The sequence below is a fragment of the Takifugu rubripes genome, chromosome 1, assembly GCF_901000725.2.
Source record: "Takifugu rubripes chromosome 1, fTakRub1.2, whole genome shotgun sequence".
Lineage (NCBI taxonomy): Eukaryota > Metazoa > Chordata > Actinopteri > Tetraodontiformes > Tetraodontidae > Takifugu > Takifugu rubripes.
The window spans coordinates 16225113-16241678 of record NC_042285.1 but is presented as its reverse complement, the minus strand read 5'-3'; the positions used below and the strand labels follow the sequence as shown (position 1 = coordinate 16241678).

At 47.5% G+C, this 16566-nt stretch overlaps 2 protein-coding genes across 4 annotated transcripts; one reads left to right on the top strand and one right to left on the bottom strand.

The window, feature by feature from the left end:
• Nucleotides 1-79: 79 nt before the first annotated feature.
• Nucleotides 80-2574, top strand: tmem30c (transmembrane protein 30C). The gene is made up of 7 exons (XM_003961807.3): nt 80-429; nt 641-757; nt 846-953; nt 1163-1253; nt 1322-1465; nt 1541-1750; nt 1944-2574. The coding sequence occupies exons 1-7, from the start codon at nt 238-240 to the stop codon at nt 2129-2131; spliced, it is 1050 nt and encodes a 349-aa protein (XP_003961856.2). The 5' UTR covers nt 80-237; the 3' UTR covers nt 2132-2574.
• Nucleotides 2575-2629: 55 nt separating this feature from the next.
• dcbld2 (discoidin, CUB and LCCL domain containing 2) lies at nt 2630-13994 on the bottom strand. Of its 3 annotated transcripts, XM_003961808.3 has the most exons (15): nt 13524-13988; nt 11519-11743; nt 9964-10101; nt 9166-9217; nt 9018-9090; nt 6544-6677; nt 6355-6395; nt 6034-6249; nt 5590-5714; nt 5040-5187; nt 4808-4951; nt 4623-4716; nt 4501-4550; nt 4285-4419; nt 2630-4208 (listed from the first exon to the last, which is right to left on the bottom strand). In XM_003961808.3, the coding sequence occupies exons 1-15, from the start codon at nt 13624-13626 to the stop codon at nt 3805-3807; spliced, it is 2082 nt and encodes a 693-aa protein (XP_003961857.3). In that variant the 5' UTR covers nt 13627-13988; the 3' UTR covers nt 2630-3804. The 3 variants fall into 3 exon arrangements, with proteins under 3 accessions (XP_003961857.3, XP_029705428.1, XP_029705518.1); XM_029849568.1 differs by having other exon boundaries at nt 4285-4550; nt 13524-13994; XM_029849658.1 differs by lacking the exon at nt 13524-13988 and having other exon boundaries at nt 4285-4550; nt 9964-10075; nt 11519-11654.
• Between the last annotated feature and the right edge of the window lie 2572 nt (nt 13995-16566).

Here is a 16566-nt window from a genome sequence, read left to right as displayed (position 1 = left end):
AGGAAAAAAGAAAACAGACAGCGGCAGTTTATGGTTAATAAGTAACAGGCGGCAATCATCTCCCCCACCCTGCAAAGCCTGCTGGGATATCCTCTTGGCAAGCAGAACGACAGAGCAGCGCGTGAGATATAGCCGGAATAAAGAACAGCACTCGAAGATCGAGGAGAGACTTCGAAGTTTTTGTTTTTTTAAAAATCTGCTCAAGTTCATGTTGCCTTGCTTATAAAGGGCCCTGTGATGAATCCAGTAAAGGAGGGGCCCATTTCCCGGAGGCCCGACAACTCTGCCTTCAAACAGCAGAGGCTACCTGCCTGGACTCCCATGCTAACGGCTCGCTCTGTGCTGCCTTTCCTCTACTTCACGGCTCTGATATGTTTGCTGCTGGGGATATGGCTGATCCTCACTGTGCAGACCATACAGGAAATAAAGGTGAGTGCTCTTCCTTGTTTCAAAGTTTACTGTTAAATATTTCAGATATTTTTAAACTCATTAGTGATAACAGTAAGTACAGAGAGTGTGTAGGAGGAAGGATGGCAATAAAAAGCAGGAGTGTCTGAGCAAAGATAAAAGGTTACGATCTGAACAGGAAAGGCTTCTCCACCATTTTTGCCCACTAATGAGTTTTCTGCTGCCTCCTCAGCTGGACTACACAGAGGCAGGGACGTGTGACAAATGTTTTGCTAAGCGTAAAGATGTGAGCCTTGCTGGAGAATCCTGCAGCTGCACCGTCACGTTTGCTATCGAGAAGATGTTTAAGGTAAGGTGGCGCTTTGGCCAGAGCGCTAACAAACGGCTAACCCTCTACAAAACACAAACAAGCCTGGTTTCTGTGGCTGTCACTCCAGGGAGACGTTTTCGTGTACTATGGCCTCAAAAACTTCCACCAGAACCTCCGCAGATACATGGACTCCAGAGACGACACGCAAACGGCGGGCAGAAAGAAAAATTTAAAGGTAGCCCCCACAAACCATATTCATTTACTGTATATACTATTAAGTGCACAGCAGACACTACTTTGGCCTTTATAGCCTGATTTGACTAAAATAACACAAAAAGATTGGCTCAACACACACAGGTGTTGAGTTTAGACCAGAGAGGATTATGAAATCAAATCCAACCCTCCGTCATCATGAAATATCCCTCATGTCCTCTGTTAACACAGAACCCCAGCTCATACTGCAAACCCTTCGTAAGGGACCAACATGGATCTCCCATCGCCCCCTGTGGTGCTGTGGCCAACAGTATCTTCAATGGTAAAGGCATTGCCCACTCGCACACCCCCACCCCCTCACTGGAGACTTCATCCCGTCTCTTTTCCCAGATTCCTTCAGTCTGACCCATTATGGCTCCAGGGGGCCGGTCCCAGTCACACTGCTGCGCAGGGGCATCACCTGGTACACGGATAAAAACATCAAGTATCGCAACCCAAACACGGAAAACATGACACTGGCTCAAGCATTCAACGGTATTCTTTTAGTCACTTAGATGTTTCCGCTTTTGAGGTCGATGCCTTGCTCAGTAGTTCCTCTCCAACACTCAGGGACGGTCCAGCCGCTGTACTGGCAGAGGCCCGTCTACGAGTTCGACGCGGATCCCACCAACAACGGTTTCATCAATGAAGATCTGATCGTCTGGATGAGAGAGGCCGCTTTCCCCAACTTTAAGAAGCTCTACGGAGTTTTACACCGTTCCAGGAACCCTTTTAAGAATGGCCTGCCGGTGGGGAACTACTCCATCCACATAAACTACAGTATCCTTTGGCTGGGGTGTGTTTTCGTGGCTGAGCTGCGTGTGTGGCACCGCGTGCGCTTGTTTCCCGTCCTGTCGGCTGTTAAAACACAAATATACCAACAGGAACTATTTTAAGACCTCAGCCTGACTCGTTTTCCGCTGAGCTCCTCTTTGATGGCCTTTTTTGTCAGCCTTGACCTCTGCCTTTCCAGACTTCCCCGTACAGCCCTTCCAAGGCAGAAAGGAAGTGGTGCTGACCACGCTGACCTGGTTCGGAGGTCCAAACTACTTCCTGCCCATCGCGTACCTCGTAACCGGCAGCGTCGTCCTGCTGATGGCCGTCGCTCTCACCGCCATCTGGTGGAAGTTTGGGAAGAATGGGAAGAACATGGAAGGGTGAAAGGGGCGTAGTGGAATTATGAAACAATGACAAATAGTGCAAGAGCACAGTAATGTGGTTAGAGAGCGGTGAGGGTGAGCTGGCCCTCCCACTTTTGACCGGGATTTAATCTGATGACCTTTTGTTCTTGTTTTAAAATACTGTTTCTATTTATTGTAATTAGGAACGTTTTATATTTTCAGCCACCTCGTTTTTAATCGTCCTCGCACGTCAGACAAACCAACAATGACATCAGGAAGGATGAGCGGAGGTGTTTGACTAATGCAGACAAATGTAGCTTTTAGCGTTTCATTCGCTTTGACGTGTGAGTAAAGCTTAGCGGAAATGTCAACGACTCATTTATTATAAATGTCAGTTTAATATGTGAAACACTGCTGTAATCCTGAATAAAGACTTTGCAGCGGTACCATCCGCTCCCACACTGTAGCTAATTAGCCTGCTAACACTTGTGTTCACTTCATTTCAACGCCATAAAAGCCATTAATCAGACACTGCAACTTTACTTTGAAAACTTTTTATTTCTCTATATACAATCAGTGGAAGCCACCTAAACAGAATCCCTCTGTGACCAGCGAGCACCAACACCACACGGAATCCTCAGACTAGAACCGGAGCGCGGGTGGTCGTGCAGCTGCGATGAAGAGAGCAGCTTTAATTCCGTCTGTCTCGGTACCGTGGGTGAAGGAGAGGAATGCAGTCTACTGGTGTTAAAATGGAAAAAAACAAAACCAAACGGGACTGAAACAGACGATCACATACAAGCGACAGGAACTAGAGATGACATTTCAACATGAGACAATCACCAACACACAAATAAAATCAAAGATTCCGCACAAACATCAAGAACTACAAAAGGATCAGCCGTCTGCATCTCTGTACCTTTATGAACAAAGTCGGACATTAAGACATTTGAACTCACAACCAGCACAGAGGTGGTTTTGCTGTGATCTTGTGATTGACACGATTCCGCAACATTTGGTCAGACTAAATATTTAGTGGGTGGAACGCTGATTAGATCACTTCTCCCGATCAGCCTTTTCAAGGTGACACCTATGACATCAATCCAGAGAAAAATAAAAACCTGTCACCAGTGCAACTGCGAAGTATCCATCTATAATTATCGGCAAGTAGTTGGCTGTTTTCATTTTCTAATCAGCAGGATGTAAAATAGAAATAAATATCGAATAATTCTGAATGTGTCAACAGGTTCGCAGTGATGGCGTTACCAGAGCGACGCTCGATTTCAAGTCGAGCCTTAAAGAGGAAGCGAGGAAAAACGTACCGTGAAGTCAGAGTTTCTGTTTTTGTCTTTGACGCTGGGTCACGAGGAGACGCAGCGAGCTGGGAATCGTCAGGTTCAGTACTGGTGTGTAACAGAAGAATCACAGTTTCACAGAATACATGGATTGATCACAGGAACAGGGACAATGTCTTTAACAGTAGTCAGCGTTCGTCCATCCGTCCTTTCATCCATCCCATCACACAAACACATTCATCATTGTGGTTTTTCAGTGATCAGACTGTAATGGCACCGCACAAACAGATGGTGGCCGTGCAGAAGCATGAAGGACATCTCCAGATGGATCTCAGCCCCCCCCACACCCATCTTCTCTTTTCCACTGGCTTGTTTTGGACAGCGAGGAGCAGGTCGACGCCATGTGCCTCTGAGCTCTTCAGCTCTGTCCTGCGGCCTTCTGAGTGCTGTTCTGAGGCACCTGATAAGTTAGATCCTCAGTGGGCGTGGCTTGTCCGTTGGCATTCTTGGGTGTGTCATAAGCCGACCTCCCCGATTGGCTGCTGTCTGTCCGCGTGAGCAGAGAGGCGGGCCCAGAGAAAGCGCAGGGTTGGTTCAGGGTGGAGCCGCCCGACGGGTGGCAGCCCATGTCCACCACAATGGGCGTGGCGTACTCGGATCCCGAAGCCGGTAGCGGTTCTGCGTAAGCGTGGTACACATCCGGCGAGATGGGCGTGTCGTACAGGTCGGGATCGGAATAGCCCGGCTCAGGACCCTCGTCTGGCTTGAAGGTCGACCGGGCCCCTAATGTGGTGACGCCGCTCACCAGAGGCTGGGCGTACTCTGAAAGACAGCACGCCGTGGCGCATCAACCCTCCACACAACAGAAGTAGACCTGAAGTACAGAGGCGCCCCCTACCTGCCGGTTCTGCGTGTATTCTGGGTACAGCACTCCTCCCTGCTAACCGGCCCACTTCGCTGCTGCTGTACCGAACCGAATCCTCTGCTTCCACCATCTTAGATGGCAACAGCTGCTTCATGCTTTTCCACCAGTCTGCAGCATGAATAGAAAGAAGCAGAGTCAGCAGTACTGACAAACTGGGCCCGGACCCACAGGGACGCAGAACCTTCATACCTGTACGATCCCAGTGAGGGAGGTCATACGTTCCTTCAGAGCTCTTTTTCCTTTGTGGACAGAACGCGAATGTCACGGAGGAGGAAACTCTTAGAATTGTTTCTTTATTGATGACGGCGTACCTGTTCTTCCAGTGTCGAGCACAAACCACAATCAGGACGAGAGCGGTCAGAACCATGACCAACACGGGCACCAGCACCGCTGCCAGCGCCACATCTGAGAGCAACAACAGCAGCATCAACACCGCACAACAGTGGTCTCACCCGAGTAAATAACCAGGAATTCCATTTGGGGCGGCCTCTTTCACCTTTGCCACCATGAGGAGGCATCGTAGTATTTCGGATATCTGGCGGGGGGGTGGTTTGGCTGGCCAGAGGAGGGCGTTTTGTACGTGCAGAAGGTGGGATGTGATCAGAGGGTGGTAAGCCCCTGGGCCTCGGCTCTGGTTGCACTATTAGAACACAGAAATGCGTCATTGTTTTTTTTTCCCTGAATAATTTAAATCTGAGGCACCCCCCCCCTCCAAAAAAAAAACCTACTGTGAGGAATCTGGCACCCATGTAGCTCCAACTTGAGTGCAATTCTCTGGTGCCATCGGGTCGGATTCACCCTCACAAAGCGAGCTTCAATCGGAGGAATGAAGTTATTTCTCACCTCATCCATGTTGTTGTTGTTGCCTTGAAAAATCTACCAATAAAGAAGAAGAAGAATCGGGGCGGTGACGGATGCATTCTTTGGCCTAACGGTAGTCTACGATGCATCAGAGGGATTCAAGCCTGAGAGAATCGCAGCTCACAGTCGATTCAGTGTAACAGCCTCTAACGCCATATCAATTCATTATTAATGCCCAAGTGTCCTGGCTCATCTATTACAGCACTTAACACTAACCACCGGCTGCCTTCCCTTCCTGCCATAAACCTCCTAAGCAACACCGGTTGCTATGGAGACTGATCAATTATAAGTCCCTATAGCCGTTCTCTGTGACATTTCTGTCCATTTGCACTGATCTGAAGGGAAAGACAATAATGTGGATGATGTAACCACTGTGCAAGCAGAGCTCATTGATCATTGATCTGGGGCTTGTGTTACCTTGTCCTGAGTAGAATTTGCTTCTCTGTAGATCTCCCACTGCTCGCCATCACTGCTGAAGTGGATCTGGTACTCTGAGACATAGTACTGGTACTCTTTTAGGGTGGAGCCCGTGGTGATGATTCCTGGATGACCAGAGGAGATGATGACGGTCAGCATGCTTGGCTGGGCGGGCAGCCATATTTGTGTCTCGGGGTTTGTACCTCCCCACAAACATGCACGTTATTTATAGGCTTTACATTTCAGATGATGCATTTTAAATTCTATTCCTTTTCAAATTTGAGTTTATAGTTCTGAAATTAAATTATAAAACATTCTGGTTCCCAATAAGCGGCACTGGGCTACAGCTAGAGGGCGTTTCCTATTCTGGCAGTGTGAAAGGATTCTTATATAAATAATAATAAAATAATAATATATAAAATATAATAAAATGCTGCGGTGTACCTGTGATTCTCTTCTCTCTTTTCAGGTCAATCTGCAGCCACTGCCTTTGGTCATTCTGAGCTGCTGACCACGGCCGCTGCCTCTTTTTTAACCGCGCTCCTGATGGCGCCCACACGTTGTGCTGACCTGAGGGGCCGTTCCACTCCCACACTGAGGACGCAGAGAGCTGGGCGTCTGAAATGCCGTCAGACGCTAAACCCAGTGTTCCTAAACAGCCTGTAAGCAGCAGGATTGAACCGGATGATGGCAGCAGTATAACGGGATTCATATTTAGATGTAATTACATTTACAGTCCACAGCAGTAAAGGAAAAAAAGCTCACCATTGGTTCTGAAGGTAAAAAGGCTGTTTGACCAAGATCCTCTGAGGAGAGAAGTGAAGAAATAAAGCATCATTTAGACACGGGTGCTGTATATTTATGGTTGCCTCCGCAGTCCCTGAATGAGCAGGAGACAGGACAAAAACCCAGGGGACATATGGGGACAATCTATAGAAAGTGGACTCTTTTTACCCAGTGGAAGTGACGTTGTTGGCCAATGTGGCCTCATAGCGATGGATGCCTTTGCTGTTAACCACACTGATCGTGCCGCCCACGGCGTTGGAGATCACGCCAGCGTGGATGGCCGCCAAACACAGTGGAGACGACTGGAACACGGGAGAGAACCAAGATGAGAAAGAAACTTTTCACATTTCTGTTAGACCAACGCAGTCAGGAGCTAAGTAGCACCACAGCTGATGAGCTGTGAAGAGCAGATTAAAGACTGTATCAACCAAACACACACTGGTGTGTCGGGTGTTTAGACATCGACATGGATAAAACAGAAGCTCACTAAAGGTTTATATCAGGACAATTTTCAGTTGACTCCCCTCTGCGGTGTGACCGTCACTCACACTTTTGCCACACACATATTTTTTGCCAACCCAGAGACGTTTGTGGGGACGTCAGATGCAGAAAATGGACATAACCTTCAGTCCATCTCAGATTAAGTGGAATGATGAGTCAGCATGACGTCACCTCTCGGTAGAGGCTGCGGTGACAGTGATTCAGCCCCCCCAGCACTTCTGTCCAAACCTGCAGTCTGCAGAAACGGACCCCCAGAAGCACCCACTCTGGTGACAGGCTGATTCCAGGCAACAGCTGGTGGACCGAGCTGGAATTTTATGACTGGAAAAGAGCCGATGAGATTGTGGGAAAGCCCTGGTGACCCGCAGGTCTGCCGCGCACATACGCTCACAGGCACGCAGACGCGCACGTGGCCGCGAAATGCAGCCGCAAGTAATCAACACTTGCAGTGTAGCTCTTAAAATTCCCCCAAACACACACCACATCCTTCAGAGTGTCGCACCAAACCACCAACACAAACACAGCCGCGCCGTCAACCACTCCAAACACCCTCTTCTGCTCACCAGATTGGGATCTAAAAGCCTGTAAACCGTGCAAGATGTTCGTCAATTAAAGCCGTTCTAACGAATCGAACATGTCCGTTAGGGACAGACAGCAGAGCAGGACGGAGCAGACCGCCTTTATCGGATTGCAACATCACCCCACATAGGGGGGGCTGGCTTTTCTTGTTCCCCTTGTTTATTTATTGCAGTCAGGGAGCTGCGACCAGCATCTGCTCGACGTTCCTGCTTAGAAAACACAATCAATGGAGAAGGACGTATAGAATCCAGATCCTGCCCGGTAACAGACATACCTCAAAACCACACGCATGAGTGAATCATTTTCACATATATAAAAACCTCCTGGCGTGCACACACAGACGGTCCTCCAACTCCTTACTCATACCGGCCTGCTCTCCAGCGCGCACATACAGTCAGCACGCAGCTCTGCGCAGCACCCTCTAGCAGCTGGACTGGATTAGAGGGTTTTATTATTCGGCCAAACTATTATCTCACCTCCCATTCACCCGCTGACCCTGCCCCTCCTCCGTTCCTGTGGGTGCACTCGGATCCCTGAAGCAACACCCCGATGCTGCTCCCCGTCCTCCTATCGACTAACAACAAGTCTCCCACCTTTCCTCCTCTCTCTTAACCCCAAAATGAGGTCATCAGCCAGAGACTGTGGCCATAACCTCACATGTGAGGTCATCGGCCGTGGACCTACATACCACTCGGCAGGGGTCCATTTACATAAGAGCATCTTACTGAGATAATCAAAACCAAAGGCTCTTCGCTGCTGCAGAGGGACCGCAGATGAGAATCAGCGCGAACAACATGCAAAACGCCAGTGTGTACACTAAGCTGGGCTCGAATGCACAGACAAAACAGTTGCGGAACAATCAACACTTTCCCACCACAAAAAAACACCTGGAGAGCAGCTGAGGCACAGAAAGGGTTCAGGCAAATCCCTCCGACACAAACCGCCATGCCCACATGTGCTACGAGAGCCGGCCAAACCCAAATTTTTCCTCAGCTCTGACCAGTGCTGATTCATGTGTGCTGACGCGCAGCAGATCACATTGTACTGTTGCGCGTATGGAATTCTGCTGCCGTGGCTGTTGATGCTGATGACGATGTTACAGAAACCTGGAATAGACACCAGACAAGCCGACAAGAGACGCGATTACACATATGCGCCAACAGAACGGTTCTGAGGAATCTTGCTCAGGAACAGAACAAGTCCAGAAAAATGTGGGGAAACTGAGCCAGGCGCTGGTGGCTCAGGTTGACTGTTGTTTGTACATAAAATACGTAAGTTTAGACTCCACAAAATCTTTTAATGTTGTGTGCAGACCAAAGTTTACATTCAAAATATTCAGACTTTGTTAGAATGGTTCAAATCTCAGGGTGTGATGTTATCTCCAATGTTTTTGGCTCATTTTTCAAGGTTCTGGAGTGGCTACAGCGCGAGTAACCCCAGCGATAACAAATACTGATGATGTGGGTGTTTCTGTGGGTGGACAGCGGCCGCTGACCTCTCCCCAACCTGAGTCAGGTAAACTGCAACGCTCCACACACAGCAGCTTCTGCGCACGTGCTCACCTCTCTGTATCCATTAGGTATGGTTCCAGAAATCTCCTCTGTGGATGTGAGGCAGCCCGCCGGACAGTATTTACTGAGGAGGAGAAAAGCGCACGGTGAATGGGGCTGGGCGGTGCGCAGACACCTGCACCAAGCTGGAGATATTTACCTAAACTCTGCCTCAGGGAAATCAGAGCCTTTGTCCAGGCAGGTGATTAGATCTGTGAAAGGCAAACAAAGCATCAGTGTGTTTTCTACTCAGCTATCAACCCTCGGTCCGTCTGTCTGGTCAGGTGTCGGATGACTTCTCGGGCAAAACAGGAACCAAAATTCCAAAGTCTGCCGAAATGGATCCCGATTTTCTAGTTACATTGGCAAATGTTTACATGAAAGGAGATTTGTGTGTTTTTGTGCTTTCCTGGACTAACAGTGATGAGAATGCTGGGAATTCATCCTAAAACCAGTGTTACAGTAAGTCAGGCCAATCCCCTCCACTAGTGCAGGTCGCCGTTGTCCCTGATTTACTTAGCTGTGCAAACTGTCCACCCACGCTCGTCCGCATGATTGGTTACGTTAAGCTGCCAAGAACGCCACATAGAAATTATGACTTTACAGCTCACATGTAGCCTCTCCTCTGCATCTGCAGCCTCCCACTCTGACACAATAGAACACAGCGTCTTATAAACATGTTACAGTTTGTTTGTGTCAGATGCGTTTGTGCTCTGAAAGGTTACTGAATCCAAGTACAAACCGAGGGAACTCTAGTCTGGAAGTCTTATCCGTCTGTTTTCAAGCAGCGTAATCGCCACAAATTTAGTTTCATGTACAATTTTGTTGACCAGAACAGGTTTATACTGATGTTCGTCTAATTTTTTTCTTCATCTGACGATGGCTTCCTTCCCTTATGACCAGTAATGTCTTATTTAATTATCACCGCAGGGCTGAGACATGGCTGACTGTAGGTTACCTGTGTATTCTGTGGTGGAGTAGGACAGGTAGAATCCATGGCCACTGTGGTGGGTCCCACTCATGAACTGGACAGTGACCTGGTTGCCGGTTGAATTGATGAGCTCTTTGACCTTTAAACCCAACCCACAGTATTTTGCTGATTGAAACAACAGGACAAGATGCAAAGAATACAGAAGTGTGGTTAATAATGCAGGCCTGCCATGCTAATGGTCTACAACAGCATTTAACACACAACGACTAAAGCTAAAGGCCTCTGTCGGTGCTGAAGCTCCAATCAGATCGTGATGACATTCATTAATGTACAAATAAAGAGATAAAAGATGACTCTAAAATTCAATTCTAGAGCAGCAAAGCTCTGGAAATATCTGAAGGCCCAATTATTTACGTTTAGCCATAGGATGCAGTTGGGGTTATGCTCTCAAGAGCACTTTCATTCAACTTCCAACCAGAATAACTGGAATTTCAACCTTTTTCTCTTGTGACTGGTTCTGTAATTCTAACACACTGACACTGAATCCTTCTGCTGTTCTTCAAATTCAAACCATGAGTTTTTCTCACGGCAAGGGTCAGTTTTCACTTTCACTGCTGCGCTCAGATGCGTACCTTTCTGTAAGCCTCCCCGCATTGGTGAACATCCCCTGTGTCATTGTGCTACTGTGTGTTCATAAGGGCAGAGAGGCAGCTCTGTAACACACCTGAATCGTTTCCAGAAGCGTTTAAAACCTGTGTCATCCTTAAAGGGTCATGTCTCTGCTGCTATAAATTAACAAAGGCATTTATTATTGATTGGGCCTGCCATCAGATGTTAGCGAGAGGCCGCTTAAATGCCGCAGGAGTTTGTGTCCCACCCTTATGCCTAACAGAAGGTCATGTGATCACCTTCTGTCTCATTCACTCCATCAATTCCCCCTCTTTCCCAATCCCTCTTTACACCCACCATTGTGGGGATTCACAACACCAGCCACCATCTTATTGACCATGATTAATGGGATTGGGTCTGTATTTCCTCTGGGCAGCACAGTTCGGGTCAGTACGGGAAGGCACACATTCATACACATCTGGGGAAGGGTACCAATATTGATACAGTACATGTGAGTCACCTGAGCATCACAGCTCATATCTCTGAGGTAACAACCAAGAGAAAGGACGCGCTACAGAGAGGATTCACCACTGCGCATCTTTAACTATCCCAAAATGTCAAAGCTTCAAACTCGCCGCGTGTCACCTTGCTTATGTAGGTTACACTTAGTAGTGAACCTCTCTCTCATTCTGCTTTCACATTATGCTACCGAGCCAGTCCCAGCTCTCCTTAACCTCTCAGTGCTGAACGTCGACAAGCACAGCTTCGCTTAAATTTTATGAAGAAACAAATAACAGAAGTGATTTGAGCCCATTCTTGCTGCCTTTCAAGGTCTGTGGAAAGAACTGGATTAGCAGGATTAAACAGAACTGCTCACTCATTTAAAGCTGATGTTGACTTCATACTAAACACAGAACACATATTTCCTGATTTCTTTTGACATTTTAAAACGTTACTAGTTGAAAACCCTCACCAATCACGCTCCTTTTGGGTCCAATGCCATCATAGAGGCGGAGGTAGGCTACCTGGCAGTCACGGTTTTCTATGTCCAGCTCAGCAAAGTGAAAGTGGATCCTGCTGCCGCGGGGGACGCTGATTTCCCACTCACACACGGTGTCATTTGGGTACGTCCTCGGGTAACCCAGAGAGGACAAAGTCCCGCTGACCGGGCCCAGCACACTGGGGCCACAGCCATCACCTGCAGGGCAACACATGCAGATTAGGTACAGCTTCATTCAGGTTTTCCTACAATCCTTGAAACAAGTTAGAATACATTCACGAAAATGGAGAAAAGGTCTCTTTAAGGATCTGAACTATCACAAAGTAGCGCTTTTAGTTATACAACAATCAAGACGCGACTTGAAGTCTAGACAAGGCGAGCCTATGCACAGTGTCATCCACGTCACTCATCATTATGGTGGCTTTGCAACTGTTCTGGGACCAGTATGGGCTTGCACATCAGTGTGTCGGTTTCATGCACCTTTTCTGCACTTTAGTAAGTTGACTCGGGTCACAGGATGACCATTCTGGACCAAACAGCTTCCTGTTTGTTCAGTTTTATTCCAACACAATTATAGGTAAACAGAAGCCAAACAAAGTGAAATGATGTCGAACCAGCATTTAGTCCAAATAGCAAGAGGAAATTAGCCTGTTCGTGTGGACGTAGATCTATACGCAGAATGTCACCTTTATAAACGATGACGTAAATGACAAACAACCTTATTTTGTCATTGGAAGACATCTGATTCTAGTCAGATAAACTGTACTTTTCCACCACCCTTGAACACAAGTTTAGTCTGTTCAGATCTAATTCAATTGAATTAAAACAGACTGATTTAGGAGGTTTGGAGTACGTTAAAATTGCATAGTTTGATTTCAAAAACAATTACTGAAAATCAAATTTTCAAACGGGGGGTGGCGGGGGGGTGAGCTCAGACATTTAGGGAGAAGCCTGCATGTCCTCAGAGCTGTCAGGCAGCAGAGACATGAGCAGAGGACTCATGGTCCTCACATCCAGTCACGCTTCACGGTGCTAAGTGGATGTTCTGCAGTTACGTAAGAGGACACTGTCCAGATGAGGAGAACAAAAACAAAAGCACTTCCCTCTCTCGGACCTCCAAACAACTGGCAGACACTGGGAGAGTCCACATTACCATCCTGGAAACACGCACTAACACGGGCCAGAAGGCGGCTAATTATGATCACACACGCACTCTTTATCCAAACAGCCACCGTGTGGATTAAACTGACTTGGAAGCATGTTTGAAACAACAGGAATTCGAGGAAAATGCTGATTTTTTGTTCTTTTGACAAACTCCAGTCCACGTGTTTACACTCCTGGTCCCGGGGCCTCCCCACCCCCATCCCCCAGCCACCTGAGACGGAGCCTCAAAACCCCGAAAACAGATATATTTATGCCAAATGTTGGAGAAAATAACCCCCCGAGGAACCAAAACCAGCTCGGCTCTCTGTGCACAAGGGACCTTTCGATCTTTGGGGTCCGGGGACAACAAACAAGGGCATCATTTCAAAGACACCTACAGCCCAACATCAACATCACAATCTGTCTGTTTACCGACTCCTGCGCTGCTTTCTCCGGACATTTCATTAAATTCCAGATCTGCACTAGAAACCATTCTTTTCCAGCCGCATGTTAGTTCAGGGAGCGACCGAACCACCAGGTGAGTTTATATTTCACCATCTCGGTTATTTTTCTTTAACCGGTTTGACTGGTTGAACTCCATTTACTCTTGTAAACGGGCGGGCGGCGGTTTGCGGTCGGAGCCAGCGGAGCTCCACGTCCACACGGCCATGTAAGGCAGGTTTTAGGCTGGACGGACAATAACACCGTGCGGAGCCTGAACGCATCATCGAGCTCCTCCACGCCTGTGACCGCACCGTAAAGCGGCGTGTTGCCGCATGTAGCCGCGGTTCCACTCGCCCCCCGACCCCGGTGTCCCCGCAGCCTTGTCACAAACCTTTCTGAGCTCGACAGCCTTCCGCGGTGAGGATGATGAGAATCGACAGGAAGAGAGCCCCGGCCCCTGTCGGTCCCCTGCCCACCATTACCGCTCTGCCCATAGCAGCCTGCAGTCTGAATGCATAATGCTCGCTTCTGTCCCGGCGGCACCGCTTCAACCTGTACCGAGGAGAAAATGCCGAAAGTAGTCCTTGGGCCCTGTAGGCCGGGGGGGTCCGCCGATGGGCTCCTCGCTAAGGATGGTTTTTAATAGCTGTTGAACGATCCACTGGTTAGCGACAGTCTCCCCGTGGAGGTAAGTGCTCGTCCCACACGCACCGAGGCTGTGCAGCTACTTCCTCCAGCGAGCTCCTCCTCCCGACCAGGAACTGGGAGACCCGAGTCCCCCAAGTGGTCTGACTGCAGACCCGACCGCACCTCCTCCAGAGTTCCTTTCGGTGCAGGTCTTAAACTAATAAAAACCGACCTGGTTCTAAAGTCCGCGTGTACTTTCGAGCCGCTGCTGACAGTGAAAGTGAAATACTACTCAGATTCTCCAGGAAGTCTATCTGTAACTAAATCCGCCTCTAATGTCTCCAAGCATCGTTCAAACCCAAATGTTTATGAGAAGAAATCAGAGGTACATTTTCTTTTTGGAATTTTGTTGACAAAACACCAGTAAATCTACATCATGCATTGGCTGTACCGTGTGTAACCTGCAGGGTAATGAAATAAATAAATGGGGGGGGGAGAACCCTGCTGTGATTTTCTGTTGTCCTGGTTGTAGTACAGGATAAACACATGGATGGAATCATCTTCAGTCATGTTTGGAGATATTGGATGTTTCCTCAGATACCACAGATGTTTTTAAGGCTGTAGTTCCATTTATTAGTGTGTTAGAGGTCCTCACATGATGCACGTCTATAGTGTGTGATCTCATATATGATCAAGCTATAGCTGAGACCAAATCTAAAGGAGGTCACATCTAAAATTATAAAGGAGAGTGGGGAGGAGAGGTGAGGTGAGGAGAGGAGGGGAGGGGAGGAGATGGGAGGTGAGGAGAGGAGAGGAGAGGAGAGGAGAGGAGAGGAGAGGAGAGGAGAGGAGAGGAGAGGAGATGGGAGGTGAGGAGAGGAGAGGAGAGGAGAGGAGAGGAGAGGAGAGGAGAGGAGATGGAGTAACCAAGTAATGACCACCTTCTCAAGAACTTTACAGCTAAAAGGAACGTTGGACGTTCTTAGCTATAATTTGCCAACAGTGATGTTTCTTATGTGACGCTTTGATTAGTGCCTCCTTGTAGGACCGGGGTCCAGAACCTGTTGCTAAAGGAGTCTGGTCAGGGGTCAGGAACAGACCTGCCAATCAGTGGTAAAACACCCTTCATCGAGTGTGTCGGGATGGGATCTAAAGACACTTGGTGGACTTAGATCATCAAGTTAAAGAAGACGTTGCTGAAAAGTTTATAGGGTTAAAGGAGCTTAAGGGCTCATTGGAGACCTGTACAGTGGTGATGGTGAGACGGCCTGATCAGCTTTTTCTCTAATAGTTTGAATGTTATGAGTGAGGGAAACTCTGCCAGTAAGTGAGGAGGGGACATGTCCCAGAGACTCCTGGTTAGTTTAGCTGCAATGCTGGAAAACCTGAGGTTATTCTGTTTTGTTTTTCTCCAATTTCTGAGGAATGATAGGCCGTCTCAGTCTTACTGAGGGCCTTTTTTAATAACTGCAGACTGTCTTTCCAGGCTAGATGGACATTTCTAACCTTTGACCTTCTGCTTGAGGGTCCTAATCTTTGAATTATACCAAGGAGCAAACCTCCTCTGATGTGCATCACACTGGTTTTACACTACTTCTGTTCTGTTTTCCACAACTCATCTAAAAGATGCTCAATATTTATCTATATTCTTGAGAAAATGGCAAATTCTCCAAATCTGTCAGGATTTTCTTAAAAAGAGATGTGACTGATCTTTTATTTCTGACTAACCAACGGAGGTGATCTTGGTTTGTTTATCATTTTGTAGTCAGAAACACACATGCATAACTGAGCAGCTTAACCTTTAATCTTATTTCCATTAAATGACACATTTTCCTCAATAATTTTGAAGCTACTTATCAAACTCGTCAAACTGTCACCAGAGACGCTACAGTAGCAAAACCAGGTCTGCAACAAATGTGCAAATATACTTCAGTGAAGCTGTCTTGTGTTGAAAACAGGAATGAGGGGTTTACACTTCAAAGGTCAAAGGGCAAACAGACGAGAACCCAGCACAGGAGGAAAGCAAAGAGGGTGTAGAGGAGCCACTTAGATACAGAAAGGAGGGAAGTCATTCATAAAGCCAGTAGATCCTGACAGCTTATCCTTAAAAATGTCTTAAATATCTGTATTGACCACAAAAGGAACTCATGATGGCATTATTCATGACATCAGCTCTGTGTGTGCATCAGCTCTACATTGCAATAACGATGAAACAATTCTGATTTTTTTTTTATGAAATTAATATAATACAAGAAACCAAAAGCCAGTCCATCAAGTCCATCCCGATTCTGACAAATACAGAGGTCTAAAGTGATTCCTGGGAAGAAGATGTCTTCTGTCCGGCTGTTTAGGGAAGGAGACATCCGCATTTTACAGGACGGTCTGTCTTCGTCCTGGCAGACCTGCAGCCAGATGGTGAAAAATGTAACCGGAATTGTCTCCATGTACGAACTCTGGAGCTTCCTTGTCTGAGAGTGCAATAACGGGAAGAAAATATTCACTTATTGTTCATCTACTATACCTCCTCCAACTTGGCAGCGCAAGAACGTTGATGTGATGCATCTGTCGGAGTAACCAATAGTAACATAGCAACAAACACAGTTTTTAGCCTGTAGCCAATGAGTAATGTGTCAGATGATTCAGAGGTTTTATTCTTGATAGATGGATCGGCGCATGTGTGTGTGTGTGTGTGTGTGTGTGTGTGTGTGTGTGTGCGCGCGCGCGCACGCGTGCGTGCTTGCAGAATGTAGGCAGACATCCAGGAGGGTGTTAAAACAGCAATGTCAGGAGAAGCAGCCAGATAGCTC

Coding starts and splice junctions, on each gene's coding strand:
- tmem30c (XM_003961807.3), top strand. CDS start 238: ATGAATCCAGTAAAGGAGGGGCCCATTTCCCGGAGGCCCGACAACTCT. Junction 430..640: donor AGACCATACAGGAAATAAAG/GTGAGTGCTCTT, acceptor CTGCCTCCTCAG/CTGGACTACACAGAGGCAGG. Junction 954..1,162: donor GCAGAAAGAAAAATTTAAAG/GTAGCCCCCACA, acceptor CTGTTAACACAG/AACCCCAGCTCATACTGCAA.
- dcbld2 (XM_029849568.1), bottom strand. CDS start 13,626: ATGGGCAGAGCGGTAATGGTGGGCAGGGGACCGACAGGGGCCGGGGCT. Junction 5,715..6,033: donor AAGAGAGAAGAGAATCACAG/GTACACCGCAGC, acceptor CTGGTCATCCAG/GAATCATCACCACGGGCTCC. Junction 5,188..5,589: donor CAAATTCTACTCAGGACAAG/GTAACACAAGCC, acceptor CTTTATTGGTAG/ATTTTTCAAGGCAACAACAA.